At 41.3% G+C, this 18131-nt stretch overlaps 1 protein-coding gene across 1 annotated transcript in view; it reads right to left on the bottom strand.

Moving 5' to 3' along the window:
• Window positions 1-18131, bottom strand: part of SLC67A1 (solute carrier family 67 member 1) — an 88204-nt gene that overhangs the window by 41622 nt on the left and 28451 nt on the right. Inside the window, exon 6 of the mRNA XM_077321535.1 lies at window positions 2310-2425. Coding sequence (XP_077177650.1) covers window positions 2310-2425 — 116 coding nt within the window. The remainder of the gene's footprint in view (window positions 1-2309; window positions 2426-18131) is intronic.

The following is an 18131-nucleotide window of genomic DNA, read 5'->3' as shown; positions in this document are numbered from 1 at the left end:
GATTGCCAATTTATAGAAGGGATAGAGCTGGCAAAGGGTGAAACACATTTATGGGCAGAATCCCACCTAGGGGCAGAACCCATAGGTCAAAGGGAAAAGCTCAACAGACAGAGGTGAGTGAGTCAAAGGATGGAACAGAATCCTTTGATGAAAACACTAATTCGTCTAAGGTGCATGGCACTTCTTCTCTGCTCTCCTCTACCCACTATATCTTTTTTGGCTGAGAAGATATCAGGAAGGAAAGGGAAACAAGAGGCATTTCAAGACCCTTGTAAAATGCAAGTTTAACTTGGCTATAAGCCTACTGTTGCAAATATGTTAAAGTGATAGCACAGCAAATTCTCTCCCTTAAAAGACAATATAAAAGCCCCCCCCCCCCCCGACTCTCTGTTATTGCTTCAACGTATGAGAGGAAAATCCCCTTATCTGCTAACCAGCTTGAAAGTGGCAGGGTGTGTGTGTGTGTGTGTGGTTAAACCAGTTGTGCCAGTAGACAAGCGACCAAAAAATGAACCAAGGCCTGGGTACTTGCATATGTTTTGTGGCAAGCACTGTGGTGGTGGAAAATACTGTTGAGTCACAGGTGACCCCTTGGGGTTTTCAGGGCAAGAGATGTTCAGAGGTGGTTTGCCATGGCCTGCCTCCATGTCATGACAATATTCCTTGGGGATCTCCCATCCAAAAACTGACAAACTCAGGGCTGTGGAAAGCATTAGACTGGAACAGTTGCCCCCCTACCTGGCTCCCACAAGTTGGCACTAATGTTTAGGATTAGCAAAGATTTAATTTCTAGCTTTGTGGACTTTTACATCAACACTACTTTAACACCATTCTTTTCCAGAAATGTGCTTGTGTTCTTTGCAGTGTCAGCCTGTAGGCCCCTCCATTTTGATAGCTGCACCTATTCAGAGAAGCCATTGGCATGTTAGACATACATGGCTGGTGACACATTTGTACATTGCCAAAGGAAGCTTCTTTGTTCCTGCATGCCCCTTTGCAATCTGAGTTCCTAACTGCAGGCCTATTACTTACTTAAAAGTTAAGTAAACTGCAGGCAAATTAGCCCTCAGCCCTTACTCCGAACCTTCTGTTCCCCACCCTTTTTTCTTGGTTAGTGAGTCTGAAAAATGCTGATGCACAAAGGCATTGTATATGCTGGGGTGCTAGGAATACAATTAAACATGAAATTCACTAATGCACAAGTTTGCTTACTCAGTAGAATTAGTTATAATAGACAAACACAGCTGCCTGAGGTTAACAAGCCTCATCTTGCCAGCTATTGGGGCAAAATGCTACTGAGCGGATATGGAGGCATCTCACATGCTCACAAGCTGGCTGGACAATATAGTGACAGTGACAATTTCTGTCAACAATCCCTTGCCTGCTTTTGTGACCCTTCTGATGAGCACAGAAGCCAAATTGTGGGACAGAACAGTAACACATGTTTCCTACATAAGTAATGCTCTAAATAAAAAGAAGTGCTTTCTTAAGGTGATAGCTTGCACACAGTAGGTACTTTGCTCATGCATGGAAAGAACAAAGGAACAAGGATGCAATAGAATGAAGCCAATCTCTTTCCCAGGGAGAAAAAGCAGGCTCCACTGCAATTTAATTCAGTGAAATTTGCTTCCAAGTAAATATGCAACAGATCTGACTGAAATTAAAAGAAGGAAGACTGAGGTGCCCTGGAACAGAGGGTACAAGAAAGAAACGTACCTTTGGCCCATGACATAGCAGAAAGCTGGTATCTGGCGAGAAACTGACATATGTGTGTGTGATGCTCATGGGGAGACTTTCCAGAGACTGTCTGGCATTCAGCCAAAATTCTAGAGTTTGGCCATAGAGCTTTGACTGAATGCTAGAGTGTTACTGGTGATGACTTGATGTCACTTCCAGTCATGTGGAAATTATGTTATGAGTGACACTGGTTTTTGTCCCACTTTTCCTCCATTTTCCTCCCATCACCCAGCTGAGTGGTGATGGGAAGGGCCAGTAGAGGATGGAAGATCTTCCAAGAGCAGCAGAAATCTGGTGACCCTAGTCCCAGTCAAATGCCACATGCTTGTGTTCCTAGCAGAGAATTTGCAAGTGCATGTCTGACAGTCCTCATGGTGCAAAAAGGTGTACTGTGTAGTTAAACTTTTCAAAAAGTTTTAACTCATTCACAGCACAACCCAACACAGAGATAGACCTTTTTATGGCCACTGAAATGGCTAGGTTTAGAAGGGCATAACTCTGTTTCAAATTGCACTCAAAGTCTGTCAAATTCCCTCATTCTACTAAAATTGCCCAGCATTATAAGTACTCACCTTGTTCTGCAGCATTTTCTTTGGACTGTGATTTGGTCTGAGCAGGAATAAAGAAGAGGACCATCAAGATGCACCCAAGCTGCCCGATCAGTCCAACATAGCAAGGAAAATAAATTCTATAAACAGGAAAAAAGGAAAACATAACTATTATGTAATTGTGAAACCTCTACTTGCTGTGGTCTATAATTCTTGAATATCTACTGTTCTTTTATTTTAAATTTTATTTTACACATCCTGAGTCCACTCTACACATATTGGATAATGCCCATTCAATGCACTTTAGAAGTAGATTTTCCTGTTCCGTACAGGAAAATCCAACTACAAAAGAACACTAAAAGTGCTTAATCTAATGTGTGTGGAATGGGCCCTAGTCAGGTGTGTTTAATTCAGCTGCATGTAAATACAGCCTGCTGTGGTCCCAATCCCAGCCTTCCAAGATGAAAAACTGTCCTTTAGTTGTGTAATCCAACCTACAGCCCCATACACACACTCCATGCCATGTACTGTAGCTAAGGATGAACCAAAGTCCCAAGAACCTGCAGGACTCAGCACTTGCTCACCTGTTCCCGTCTCCCTCTGGGTTCTTGGCCCACACATAGCCTGTTCCCAGGAAATGCAGAGCATGCTTCATGATGTTATCCGTAGTTTGGTATGGTATGACTTTAGTATATAGCCCTAGGCACCTTTTAGCCACTAGGCATAAAAAGTGTAATTTTCGCCTTGTTCTAACTCTTCTTTGAAGATAAAAGCCTTTCCACTGTGAGAATTGTAAGTGGCAGGAATCTGAAATGTAGTTGGGGCAGAGGGGTGCCTATATCTAGACTGGTACTGGAATTGCTAGAAGATGATGAGTTGGTTCTTATATGCTTTCTCTGCCAGAAAGTCTCAAAGCAGCTTATAATTGCCTTCCCTTTCCTCTCCCCGTGACAGACTCCCTGTGAGATAGGTGAGTCTGAGAGAGCCCTGATATTACTGCTCGGTCAGAACAGCTTTATCAGTGCTGTGGTGAGCCCAAGGTCATGCAGCTGGCTGTATGTGGGGGAGCAGGGAATCAAACTTGGCTTGCCAGGTTATAAATCCACGTTCCTAACCACTATACCAATAACAAGCTTGTTCTTAGTAATAGATTTTCTATCATGAAGTTTCTAGATGTATCCTTTTGGACATAATAAAGCTCTGAATCTTTTTCTAGGAAGAATGGCTCAGCTTTTCTTGTCTCCTGCAAAAGTGTTGCCTTGATTCATGACAATATCCCAGCTCCACCTTCTGGGACTGAGCTCTGCTCCTGTTCCTGCTAATAGTCAGACCATTTCTGCATGGAGGGCTAAAATGCGAGTGGCCTTCTGTTTGCAATGCGGGATGGCAAACCTCCTCATGGGATACCCCTCCCACGTTTTCCCTCTGACCTGTCATGGCTTTTTGCCTCCCGACAAGGCTGCAAGAGAAAGCAAAATGAATTCCTCCTCCACCCGCTCCTTGGCTTGTCAATCACAGCAAGCCACCAATCACAGCACTGCAGTTCTCTCATGGACAGAAACTTTCTCCCTCCCTACCCAAGCTCCGAAATTATTTTTAAAGGTATGTCCGTATTGCTATGTGATAATGCCACAACACAGATGCATTTTTAATACAAAAGTAACACTTCTACATTGTTATAGAGAAACGTCAGAACAAGTCAGCATTCTACACACACCCTTTTTGGGATTTGTAGTGCTTTGGGCTCTGTTTATGTCTTGGTGGATTCGTGAGAGGTTGGACATGGTAACTGGAGCTCAAAGAGTGCTTGTGCGTGAATGGTAGGCTTTAAAACAAGCAGCATGCATGCCTGGATGATTGGGAGAATGCTGCTTCAACCCACCACCCCTTCTTTCCCAGCTCATTCTCCACACCCAGAAAACAGAAACAGGACTGTATTTTGCCTGCCTGAGTTGTGAGAAGGCTGGACATGATCCCTGGAGCCCAAAAAGTCATTTTTTTTGGAAATGGTTGGCTTTAAAACAAAGCACTGAGACCCCTGTATGATTGGGAGAAGACTGCTTCAACCCCCCCCCCTCTTTCCCAGCTCATTCCCCACTCCAGGAAACAGAAATGGTACTGTGTTTTGCCTGCCTGATCCCCAAAAGACTGTGGACACCTTAAAGAATATTTTACTTTACCTTTGACAATGGGGCTCTGCAACACAGACCACATCATTAAAAAAAAACTCAAAGCAGGAAATGGAGAGTGAAGAGTGGGTATGAGGGTGGAACAAAGCTGTAGAGACTATTGCGCCTTTCCCCGGTTGCTCACTGGTTGCTCACGATGGGATGCGAGATCCACTTTTTGTGATTTCCCTCATCCCAAGGTACATCTGGGCAAAACGTGAGCCAGCCCCTGGACAGCCTAGGAATGCAGGTGATGTCATGTGGAGGGGGTTCTAAAACCCGCCAGCAACCAGACGCTGTCCAGGGGCAGAATCCTCATGCGGAAACGATCTCAAACATATTTCTCACTTTAATTCATCCAGCAGTTTTATTGTTTGCAAAAGCCCCAGACAAACAAACAAACAGCAAAGAAGCAAATCTTCTATGCTTAGATGAGACAAAGCCAACAGTGAGGAATTAAAACTGCTTTATTCTGCAACCCCAGAGAGGCCCATATGTCAAATCTTGTACAAAAGATTGTTTCTTTAGCACTGGCCTTTCCTTATGCAACGTATTCAAAATCTTATACCTTTATTGGCAGCCACTTAACCTCTCCTCTATAGTCTCCAGCCAGGATCCACAGGCTAAAATGCTATGGTCTGTGGGCAGTGTAAACCACTACTCTTTTTCTGTATGAGTATTTGCTTTCTTTGATGAATGAGGACAGAGTTGGAGGGATGTTGTTGAGGTGTCATTGGTACAGTTGCCAACTCAATGTTGGACAACTCCTGGAAATGAAGGGGGTGGAACCTGGGAAGGATGGGCTTAGGGAAGGGACCCTAGTGGTGTATAATACCATAAAGTCCACCCTCAAAAGCAGCTATTTTCTTCAGGAACCTGATCTCTGTAGTCTGGAGGTCAGTTGTAATTTTAGGTGAATTCCAGCAATTGGTCTGAGGTGCTGATAGAGACAGAAGTGGTCCCTGACATGGAGGATCCAGTAATAAAGAATTTTAGAAGAACAGAAGCAGGTTTTTATATCCTGCTTTTCTCTACCCTAAGGAGTCATCAAGATTCTTACAATCTCCTTCCTTTACTTTCCCTTCAACAAGCACCTTGTGAAGTAGGTGGGGCTGAGAAAGTTCTAAGAGAACAGTAACAGGCCAAAGATCACTGAGGAGCTTCATGTGGAAGATAGGGGACTCAAAACTAGTTCTTGCTGGTTCTCACAAAGGGCTTTAAAGATTCATATCAGCACAGTCACTAGTGCCCTGAAGAATACAAGTAAATAATGCACTTTAAAGAGGCAGGTTGAATATGTTTGCATTATGGATGACATTTATGGATATATACTTCACTAGCTGAAGCTTCCAATATTTCTTCAAGGGCAGCTCCTCATAAAGTGAATTAAAATAACCATATATCCAGGTCACAAAAGTATAGATTAGCTGTATGAGACTCCCTCAGGGATAGAGTCTGCATTGCAAATGGTGCTGGTGAAACGCACTTCTTGCTATTGCAGCATGATTTTCCAAAAGCACCACATACTTAAGCTTGACTCCACCATACCTGCAAAACCCTGGAAATGTTAACCCTATCAGTCACTGTCAATATATTTCCATCCCAAAACTCTCACAGATAGCACCTTTGTGTTTTTTGGATTCTGTTTCAGTTTATTCTGCCTAACCATCCAGGTATAGCCTCCAGACCATTGCAGATGAGAAGTAGCCCCCCCTCCCCCGAGTCTGGTGGCACTTGGCAACCAGCAGAAGACTGAGGGAATATGGGGACAAGGCCACTGGCAATAGTGTGACATTACTTCTGGGAAAACCACAGAAGTGATATAACCCCTGTCAACTCCTGAGTTGCTGCAAATGCCATGGTTTCCCCCAGAAGTGATGTTATATCATAGGCTCAACAACCATCTTTAATTTGTTTTTCTCCCACCACTTCTCTGAATGATGGACTGTAAAGATGAACAATATTTATTCCAGCATAAGCTTTCAGAAGTGAGAGCTCACTTCATCAGATGCATGAGGTGTACATCTCTTAGGCTGACTGACATATGCAAACCAGGCAACCAGTGAGAGGGATGGGAAGTAGAAACATGGGAGATTCTGCAATATACATTATTTCCAGGAGCAACCCAGAAATGACAATGGGTAGGTCTAGGAAAGTCTGTGGCAAAACCATGGAGTTGTGCCTGGGAGTGATATACTGGTACAGAGGATGGTGCCTTAACGAAAAAAGAAAGACGCTGTTTTAAAACAATCTGCCAGAGCAACAAGACCATCTTTGTACCATAACCTGATCGGAAGACAGAATGAAAGTGGTCAAGATAAATTCTTGCAGCACCTTTTTTTTTTACCACCCACCAAATTAACTTTCCCTAAAAGAAAGATTGGATTCAGGTTTAAAACTCGCAGTCTTCAGTACACAGAGCTGATTTCCTGAGAAGGCGATGGGTCTCTGCTTCTTTCAGACAGTATGTAGTTGATTACATATGGGTTCCTTTCACAAGGATGAGTATTAGGACATAAAGTCCCTCACTATCTAGTAAAACTCCACAGCTGCAATTCAACTGATTCAGTTATGGTGAAGAAAGATTTATTTACCACCATCATCATAGAAATGAAAATAGGAATTATAACATACTCAAAGCAATGTAGTTTAAGTCAGTCACTTCTACCTCTTAAACCACCACTGCAGTCACCAAAGAGCTGGGTTTCTACAAGTTGGGTAGAGAGACTAGGAAGCAATCCTATCAATTGCCACAGACTTCCATTTCCAAGAACATATCAAAGTCATGAGGATCTCCTTATCAGGATCTCCTACACCCTCCCTTTCATCATTCTAAAAATCAATTGGACACCACCCTAACTGGACACAATCCCTACAGATTCACCTAGGCCCTGAATAGATAATAATCTGAATACAAATAAAATAAATAAACAAATAAACAAACAAACAAACAAACAAATAAAAGATTTTACAGCAATTACTGGATTAAAGAATCTGTCTCAAATACTGGATCATCAGGATTTTATACCTGATCACTAGTTCTAAAAAGTAAATCTAGGATGTGTCTTTTGACATATGCAGGGCCCAAACAACCATTCCTGAGTAACACAAAACATGATGGTCTCATATAAACATTGAGCAAGCAGCCTGGGCACATTTCACATTGCATCCAAGATAATTTCTGACAGTTCAGCCAGAAAGGAACAACTGCGAGCAGCTTGGCAAATATAATCAGAATCCATAATCATTCACTGGATTTGAACACAGACAGTCAAGGCCAGACAATGTTTGCAGGGAAAATATGAACAGCAGCGCAAAATCTTCCCCATCCCACCTTCCTGACCATAGTGCTGGACCTTGGACCCAGCCGTAGCCAGCTAAGATGGAATGAATCTAGTAAGAGTGTCCACATGACCATATTCCTCCATTGCTAGCATAAAGCCATCATTCCCATCACAGAATTAGTCTTTACCAGGAGCAAGCCTGAGAGAAAGAACCCTAGCAATTACAAAGTGGACTGAATAGAGGAAGATGGCAATTATCATCAATGTCTCTAACCACCACTCATAAAAGCTTTCCCCACCCCACTTCTCTGACCCCACTTCTATCTGCACTGCAGGATAACTGATTTCCCCCTCAAGTAAAATACCCATCAACAAGCAGAACAAAAAGAATGTCCTTCTGGTCACCTGAGACAATGTCAGAGGATGGCCTCTATCCATCACAGAATAATTAACCAGGTCATACTCACCATGTGTTCTTAAAACAGATAAAATATGGGGCTGAATGACATCAAGATGTTGCTTTGCATTATTGATCACTGAAACTCCTACACAAGACAGTCAAAAGTTCTCACAATATACATCTGAAGAACTTCAAAGGGCAAAATATGCATACATTCTGCTGGAAATAGCAGTTTGAACAATCCAGAGTGGGTATCTGTTTATTTGATAATTAGACCTGCTTGCAGAAACAGCTTCAAGCACAGGCATTTCAACAAATTGCAATCAACTGGGGTGCGGTTGAGCAAACCAATGTGCTCTTGGTTCAACCATCACATTAATTCATTTCCTTCAGCTCCTTCAGCTCAAAATGAGAGATTTTATCAGAGTCGTAATTGTTAATTGTTTCATGATCAAAAAATTGAATGCATTTATATGGCAGTGTTTGGGAATTTTTAATGGGATGGACAGTTTGAAACATCAGACGTTTAGGCTGTGCATTGTCAAATTGTCTAGGCCCACATTGCTGTACATGTGGATTTCTAGAGACTTTGGAAGAGACTTTGAGCTTGAACCTGAGGCTGAGATCTTGAGCCCTTACTTGGGATTTGCTGGCCCAGGGCTCTTAGTCAATTCTGAAAGAGACTCATGGACCAATCATGAGCTAGACTTAAGATCCAAATATGGGCTTGGTGGGAGTCCCAAACATGTACATAAGTTTCACAGTTTGGCTTGTCTGAGTTCAGTTGCTCAGTGCTTTCTAGTTGCTGATTAAAAGGAGCTGGTTGTTGGAGATCTGCCTTTGTGTCTTACTGAATTCACAATTTAATACACAGGTGTAGTGCCAGAAGATTGGAGGTGGGCAAATGATCTCATCTGCAAGAAGGGGAAAAAGGAGGATTTGGGTAATTACTGACCCATCAGCTTGATATCTATATCTGGCAAAATTTGAGAACAAATCATCATACAGTGGGTCCTGTAATTACTAAGAGTCAGTATGGCTTTCTCAAGAACAAGTCATGTCACACTAACCTTACCACTTTTTTTGAGAAAGTTACTACCTTGCTAGATCAAGGGAATGCTGAGGACATTGTTTACCTTGATTTCAGTATGGCTTTTGATAGGGTTTCCCATGATATTCTTATTGGCAAGTTGGTAAAATGTGTTCTGGATCCTATTACTGTTAGGTGGATTGAGAACTAGTTGACAGATCACACTCAAAGAGTGCTTATAAATGGTTCATCATCTTCTTGGAGAGGAGTGACAAGTGGAGTGCCCCTGGGATCTGTCTTGGGCCCTGTGTTGTTCAACATATTCATAAATTATTTGGATGAAGGAATAGAGGGGGTGCTTATTAAATTTGCAGATGACACTAAATGGGGAGAGATAGCAAAACACCAGAAGACAGAATCAGAATACAGAATGATCTTGACAAGCTAGAAGTCTGGGATAAAATGAATAAAATACATTTCTTTTTCTTAGTGTTTTTATTAGTATTTCAAAGAAAATTAGAAAAGAGACAGAAACAGAAAGCATATATCTCATATAACAATCTTTGCCAACTCCACCATTTGTCATCAGATATTTCCTCCTGTCTAATACATATCATAAAAGGCTATTTGCTAGTGCCAATGTTCTTGAAATTCTTCCACCAACCTTTGATTGACTAAACTGATAAGTTTTGCCATTTTGCACAGTTCTCCAATCTTATGCATCCAGTCAAATATGACCGTTACATTCTGGTTTTTCCAGCCTTGTGCAACTAAAAGTCTTGCAGCCGTAGTGGCCTGGAAGAAAAATTATTTTGCCTTCACTGGGATTCCTTCTGGTATTACACTCAATAACATAATCAGGATACATTGGAAATCTACAACACAACATTTCTTCCAAGAACTTATGTATATTAACCCTTTTTTTTATTTTTTCACATCTCCGTCACATATGAAAAAAGAGCCAGTTGTTTCATTACATCTCCAACATTTTCCATCGTGTTTATTCACCAGTCTATGAATTCCCTTCGGGGTTATGTATCACCTATAAAGCATTTTATACCACTTTTCTCTCAAAGTTTGACATTTTTTAAGTGTAATGTTTTTATCCCATAGTTGTTCCCATTTATTCAGTCCTACATTATGGTTCAGATTTTGCAACCATTTGACCATGCAATTTTTAACCTGTTCTGTCTCAAGTTCCATATTTCACTAACAATTTATAAATTTGGCCTTGCATATGTGGCTTTTCTTGCTGTACTATCTTCTCAAATTCAGTCATTGTTCTCATTCGGATAGTAGGATCGCTCAGTTCTAACAAAAGTTGCTGTAATTTGGAGATACTCAAACCACTGAATATTTTCTCCTTTCTGAAGCTGATCCCAGCTCTTAATTTGACCCACATCAGTCAACATATCTTTATATCTTAAACACTGTATTTTTTTCTGTTGAAGTTTGTTCAAAGAAGCTTCAACTAGCAATTTTAGCACTGAAGGATTTGGGCTTATTCTATTTTAATATTTGGCCCATATCTTTAATAAATTGCTTCTCAAAAAATGAATTCTTTTTTTTATTAATTCTCTTTATTGACCATAGATAACTGTGTATTCCTTCATCTAGTTCATATTTTTCAAACGCCAAGTCTCTGGATAGCGGATTCATGATATATTCTGATATCCATGTTAATGCAGATGCATATAGTAAGTCTGGCACAGCTTGACCTCCTCTCATTTTATCATCAAGTAAGATCTTAAAAGCTATTCTTGGTCTTTTATAGTTCCAAATAAACTTGTTTATTTAGGATTTATTTAGGATCTATGCAAGATTTTTGTTCTGGACACCAACTCGTAAAACCTGGAACAAAAAAGTTTTGGTCAAATGTTCATTTTAAATGTGGCCATCTTTGTGGACCAGGAAAAAATAATTTTTGACCTTCTTTGTAGGCCTTCTTGTATTTCTTTCCATACTCTTTTATAGCTGTTGTCGAAAATAAATTTCAATAATAAATGTGAAATTCTTCATTTAGGTAAGAAAAATCATATGCATCGCTATAGGGTGGAGGAGACTTGTCTTGGCAGTAGTACGTGTGAAAAGGATCTGGGGGTCTTAGTTGATCATACACTGAGCATGAGTCAGCAGTGTGATTCAGTGGCTAAAAAGGGAAAAGGGATTTTATTTATTTTATTTTATTTATTGTATTTATATACCGCCCTCCCCTTTGGCTCAGGGCAGTTTATATAAAAACATAGAAAACAGTACATGGAACTCAGTTTTTCACATATCAATAACATTAACATTAAACTATAACAGAGCTAACAGAATATAATGCTGCAACAGGTCCAGAGCAGAATGCATAGATGGATCTCTGGGAGGGAGGGAAAAGGGGCCACGTAGATGTTGCTGGTCACTTGGTCTCAACCAAATGCCTGGTGGAAGAGCTCCCTTTTGCAGGCCCTGTGGGACTGTTTTAGCTCCATCAGGGCCCTGATCTCCTCTGGGGGTTGTATTAAAACAAGTATAGTGTCCAGATCACGCGAGATGATGTTACTGCTCTACTCTGCTCTGGTAAGACTTCACTTGGAGTACTGTATTCAGTTTTCGGCACCACAGCTGAAGAAAGATGCAGACAAACTGCAGCATGTCCAGAGGAGGTGGTGAAGGGTTTGAAGACCAAGTTGTATGAGGAAAGATTGAGGGAGCTTGGTCTGTTTAGCCTGGAGAGAGGATGACTAAGAGGTGATATGATAACCATCTTCAAAAACTTGAAGGGCAGTCATATAGAAGATGAAGTAGAGTTGTTTTCTGTTGCCCCAGAGGGTTGGACCAGAACCAATGGGTTGAAGTTAATTCAAAAGAGGTTTTGATTAAACACCCGAAAGAAGATCCTGACAGCGAGAGCAGTTCCTCAGTGGAACAGGCTTCTTTGGGAGGTGGTGAGTTCTTCTTTGGAAGTTTTTAAGCAGAGGCTAGATAGTCAGCTGCCAGAAATGCTGATTTTATGAATTTAGGCAGACTGTGAGTGGGTGGGCAGGAAGGGATGTGCCGATGTTTGTCTCTTCTGGCCCTTCCTTGCATACCCAGGGAAGTGCTGATCGCCACTGTGGGATGGTAAATGAATTTCCTCCAGGCCAGGCTGTATTCTGGAGATGTTTGGTGGGGGGATCACTTGGGCATGAAATCAAGGTCACTGTGGGATGGCAGGTAGTTGTGAGTTCCTTCATTGTGCAGGAGGTTGGACCAGATGACCCTGGAAATCCTTTCCAACTCTATGATTTTATCTGCACTGAACTGAGGCTCATACTTCACAGGCTCCTATCTGCAGACCGGATATCTTTAGGATTGCTTTAGGATGCTTAGGGTTGATCCTGCATTGAGTAGGGGGTTGGACTAGATGGCCTGTATGGCCCCTTCCAACTCTATGATTCTATGATTCTATGATTCTATGTTGTAGATGTAGACCTGCTGAGACCTGCTGAGGACCTGAGTTTGAGGTTCGAGGCAGGATCGTAATTCTGCAGTCACCTTTGGCTAGTGTACAACTGTATGACAACTGCTGGATCCAAGGAGTTCAAAATGAAACTGGCCAATGGTACGCACTGGTGAGAATCTACCATTGTTGTATATAAACTGGTGTTTTCAGGGGCTTTTCAGTTCAGTTTGGGGTCTCTTATATCTATGACCTGGTGTCAATACAGAGCTGAAATGAACTTGCAGTGTCCATGACTCCTTAAACCCACAGATTTAACACCCAAGCTGCGGCTGCAGGAAGTGATACATTCAGGGCACCAGTCAAACAGAACAAGAGCAACCAGAGAAAGCTGTGCCCCACAGTCATAATGGCAGACACATTCACAGCTGCACCCAATCCATACTGTTTGTCCCAAAGTCTTAGGTGACACTGGCAGGGATTTTGGGGGGAGTATGGGATGTCATCTGGAGGCTGCAGTGGAAAGGGGGCAGAAATCACCACTATCCCCTCTTATGCAGACTTGAGTTTTCATAAATGCTTTACTCTTGCCTGCAACCACGTCTTTGTGCAGTCCTAGAACTGTGTAAAATATCCATATAAGAATGAAGTAAAATGAAACACAAACTGATTTATCTGGGATTTCTTATTTCTTCCTGTCCCTCATTTGAGATCATAAGGAGAATGCTGGTGAGTTCCTGAGTGCATTGATGCATGAAACATTCCATCCACCCCAAAGCAAAGACAAGCATAATTGTGTTGACACATTTGGCTGTGTAGACTCAGGGAAAGTTAATATTGACAACTTTTCAGGGCTTCTCAAATTCATGCCACTGGTGCATTCCATTCTCTGTTAGCTGTGCAAGAAAAGACACTGTGATGATGAATGACTGGGCTGGCAGTCTTGTGATGATTGTTCTGGAGATTGTGTAGGTAAAGACAGAAGAGCTTTAAGTGATTAGGAATATACCAGAAGGCCTTCTTTTGTAACAAAAGAATGCTTGGCACCCTACACTGCTACCTAACAGAGTGAAAATGGCCTGCATCTTCTCTTGCCTTTTGTGCATTTGAAGCACAGAGAGAGAGAGAGAGAGAGAGAGAGAGAAACTCTTACAGAGTTGGGGTTGAAGCTGGTCTAATTGTATCCGTTTTGACACATGAATGCATGTAATGACTAACCAGCACTTTCCTTTTACTTCTGTACGATTATCACTTTGCTTATTCAGTATATAAGTATTGTCTAGATCAGACTTTCTCAATCAGGGTTTCGTGAAACTCTTTGGTTTCTTGGCAGCCCTGGCAGGTTGTCCCAAATGGGTAGAAGTAAATTAATTTTTAATATATATTTTAAATTTGTTAAACATGTATTGGGTAGTTATCACCATATATAATCACGTTGACCCCCCTCCAATGGCCAATGATGGGCCTGGAGGGAGTAGGAAGGGGAGGGGCCCCGGGTGGGCATGTACACAGCTATGCTTCCCAACCATATTCTGCATGAATGCGCCACATCTGGGGTTTCTCAAAGCCTGAAGAATCTTTCAGGGGTTTCTCAATGGTAAAAAAGTTGAGAAAGGCTAGTCTAGATAGCTGATAGTTGACTGTGTGACTCAACAAACCATTGTACATATTCTGTGACAGTGACCTGAGAATGGGATGGCTCCATGGTAGCTATATCTTAGGAAAAGCAGAGCCTCCTCTGAAAGGAAAATTAATATAGCACCAGAGGCTTAATCCTCGTCTAAATGTGTCCCAGAAAAACCTATCCTTGTAGTATTTATTTATTTATTGGATTTATATACCGCCGCTCCCAGCAAGCTGGCTTGTGGCAGTTCACAATCACATAATCATACAAATATCCAATTCCATAAAACCACAATAATCACAAGCCTAAAAACCATTCCCACAGCTAAAACTATATCCCTATCTGCATAACTTCCACACCCTCAAAACATTCCATTTACAAGAAGCTGTCTGAGAACGAAACCAGCATATTAACAGATGTTCAGTGGATTTGAATCTCCAACAAGATTAATTGGCAGATAACGCAATGAAAATTTTAATTGGTTGGGCAATTTTAATCAATGGAGATATATTTAATTAGTGGAGGTTTAATTTAAGAGCAAACTTGTGTTTGAGAATATTTTACTTTGTTGTACTAACAGGGAATGGAAGATCATTTAGAAATGCTTAAAACACTGTTAAAACATAATGATTAACCAATTAATTTGCATCAAATAATAGGTTAAAACACTTTCTAGAAGAATTATGTAGAAAACTTGACACAGCTGGGAGTAAGGTATGCCAGGGTTTTTCCTGGTGGGTTTTCAGGCTGTTAAAGGCATATTCAAAAGAGGGGGAAACTACCTCCCCTACTGTGAAGTGTGGAATTAATGTTGGGTTGCCAGTCCTTACTGGCAAGCAGAGTGGGGGTGAGAGAGACTGATAGAAATGGCATTGCACAATGTCACAATGTTACTTCTGGGTGATGCTCTAGGAATTTCTCTGGCCTCTATGGTTTTTGCCCTTGAAGACAAAGACATTCCTAGAGATGGTGACATCATTTCCAGGTATTCACCCAGAAGTGAGCAGCAGGTGTAGCAGCAAGTACCAAATGCTGGGGATGAGAAGCTGTCTGCCAAAGAGGCAGCTGGGCATCCTTAAACTAACTCCCTCACTATCTCACTGTACTGTATCATGATACTTTTTTTTTGAAAAGCCAGTCAAGTCTTTCCCTAAATAAATAGCCTGTCTTGGAGCCATTCTTAAATATGTGTACTTGCATAACACATGACACAAATTCTGCTGTGTGTATTAGGCCTTGAAAGCCGAAGGACATCTCCACTTATTATACTTAAAGATGCCTTTTTGAGCCAGTTTCCAAAAAAATGGTTTCATTATTATCTTCAAGGGGTAATGTGAATTTCCAAAGGGGAGGGGAGTAATGTGGATTTTCTTTTCCCCGATATTTGACTCAGGGTAACTCAACAAATGTTAATCTGGCTTTCCCTGAAGGGAAACACCTCCCACTTTGTTTCCTGTAATTATCTCATTATTATATGAACACAGAGACATACCAGATGGTCTTACCCGGCTAGACACTTGTTCACTACCCATTAATCTCCTGGAGCAACCTGGATTTAGGGATGCTAGTGACCTGTCCTGTTTGTATACAACTAGATTACAGCGCCTACCTCACAACTTTGGCTGGCATCATGGAAGCCTTCTCCAAGAATAAATTGTGGTATATGAGTCACAAACATTTCAACACAAGGCTGGACAGGATATGTAGAGGCTAAAGCCCAGTAGGGGCTGACCTGCATGGCAGCACCTTTCAGCAAGCACATACAGCATGTTTCCTACTGTGACTCTTAAGACAATCAGCTGTAAACATTTAGGCTGCAAAATCTGCCAGGATGGGAGCATTGAGACATCTGAACATGTATTACTTCAATGTAGGCTATACGATCAATTCAGGAGAGAATTTATACCATCCCTACAGAATAAGTCCAACTCAGAGGTGATCACAGACATGTTGTCAGACAAAAGCACAGAAATAACTTCTGTTGTGGCCAGATTTGCTTGGAGAGCAATCAAAACAAGGAAGAGCTGGGTGGATTCGAAGCAACTTAGGTAGAGATAGTCTCAATTGCTTGAGATAATGCTTGTGAGTTTTAAAACCAGAATGATTCTTATAGCTGGAATGTTTTCAAATTTTATACTATTTTAATTATCAATGATTCTTTTATGTACTTTGTAAATGCCAGATGTTTTTATGTACTTTGTAATTTGATTACTGGTCTAGTACTGTAATAATAATAAATAAATAAATGTGGCTTTCCTGGTGATCTCAAAAGAGCTTGAGTACAAACCTGAAAAGTGCATCTAAACAGTAGTCACCATATGGAGATAAAATAAAAAACAGTGCTGGTTGGAATATATTTCTTTTCAACTTAAAGTTGAAGATATATCTATAAATATTTAAGGACCAAAGTATATCTCAGCGTTGTGTCTAGTCAATATTATGAAGAATACGAAGTATTCAAGGAATTTCAGAAATGAGTTTATCAACCTCAGCATCAAAAATACATTGCTCTTTGCAGACACAGGAGAGGGACTTGTGGGGGAAACAATCGGGAAACTCCCTTAGAAGCTAATTCTTCTTGCTTTCCATGATCAATGCAAGCAATATAGGAAAACCCCTTCCTCTCCTACGTATATCATTCTATCTTCCAAACCCTTTTTTTCCTCCACTCAACTCCTCCAAATTTCTGTTGTTTTCCTGGTTCTTGCTGTCTTTTACGTCCATAATTGAACATATACCAACCATATGATTCCTTAATGAACTCAGATTACAATATTGTAACTGATGGAACTGGCCCCTCAGCAGCCTGGGGATGTTCCTCAATTATACCTAGAGCAGCCTTTCTCAATTTTTTTTACCATTGAGAAACCCCTAAAACATTCTTTAGGCCAGGGGTAGTCAACCTGTGGTCTTCCAGATGTTCATGGACTACAATTCCCATGAGCCCCTGCCAGAAAACGCTGGCAGGGGCTCATGGGAATTGTAGTCCATGAACATCTGGAGGACCACAGGTTGACTACCCCTGCTTTAGGCTTTGAGAAACCCCAGAAGTGGCGTGATCGTGCAGAATATGGTTGGGAAGCATAGCTATGTACATGCCTACCCGGGGTCCCATCTCTTCCTACCCTCTCCAGTCCCATTTGGGGAAGGGGCTGATATGACTATATGTGGTCTTATCACCCAATGAATGTTTAATAAATTTACAATATATATAAAAAACTGAGTCCCATTCAGGAAACCCGTCCAGAGCTGTCAAGAAACCCCAGGGTTTCACAAAACCTTAGTTGAGAAAGCCTGACTAGAGCTCTGGGGGCCTTGTGACTCCATTAGTGTAATCTGTAATGCAAGGCATAGTGTTAAGTGAATTGTAAATTCTGGATTTGCTCTCAAATAACATTACCTTACTGTGTTCTAGAACAAGATTTAGAGACTGGTGCACAAGACACTTCAGCTGCTGTTCATGTTTGACTCCCTTCCTCATAGCTAATCTTACCTAATCTGCTAGGCTTTATCTCTTCTTAGAGGAGATCATTCTTTTAGTCCTCTTCCGTATCTTTAAGTATTTAAACATTTCATTTAGGGCAAAGCACTGCTACTTGCATTGTGGCTTGCCTTTAGGGATATGTATTAGTGAGAGTATAAACATCCAGTTTTGTACCGGGCAATTAATGAGCTTCTCATCCCAGCTCCACATGCTAGTTTTAACTTTCAACAGCCTCCATGCCCTTGAACCTACATGCCTGTGACACGAGACCATGCTTCCCCATATGTGACTCTCCTGCCAATTAAGATCCGCATTGGGACTGCACCCTGTGTTTCACCGCCATAGGTGGTCAAAACAACCACTTCACAGAGCAAGATTTCTATTCAGTGGTAGCCCCAGAATTGTAGAACAGTTTTCCCAAAGAGACAAATC

The sequence above is a fragment of the Paroedura picta genome, chromosome 2 (assembly GCF_049243985.1).
Source record: "Paroedura picta isolate Pp20150507F chromosome 2, Ppicta_v3.0, whole genome shotgun sequence".
Taxonomy (NCBI): domain Eukaryota; kingdom Metazoa; phylum Chordata; class Lepidosauria; order Squamata; family Gekkonidae; genus Paroedura; species Paroedura picta.
This window is presented reverse-complemented; position numbering and strand designations above follow the sequence as displayed.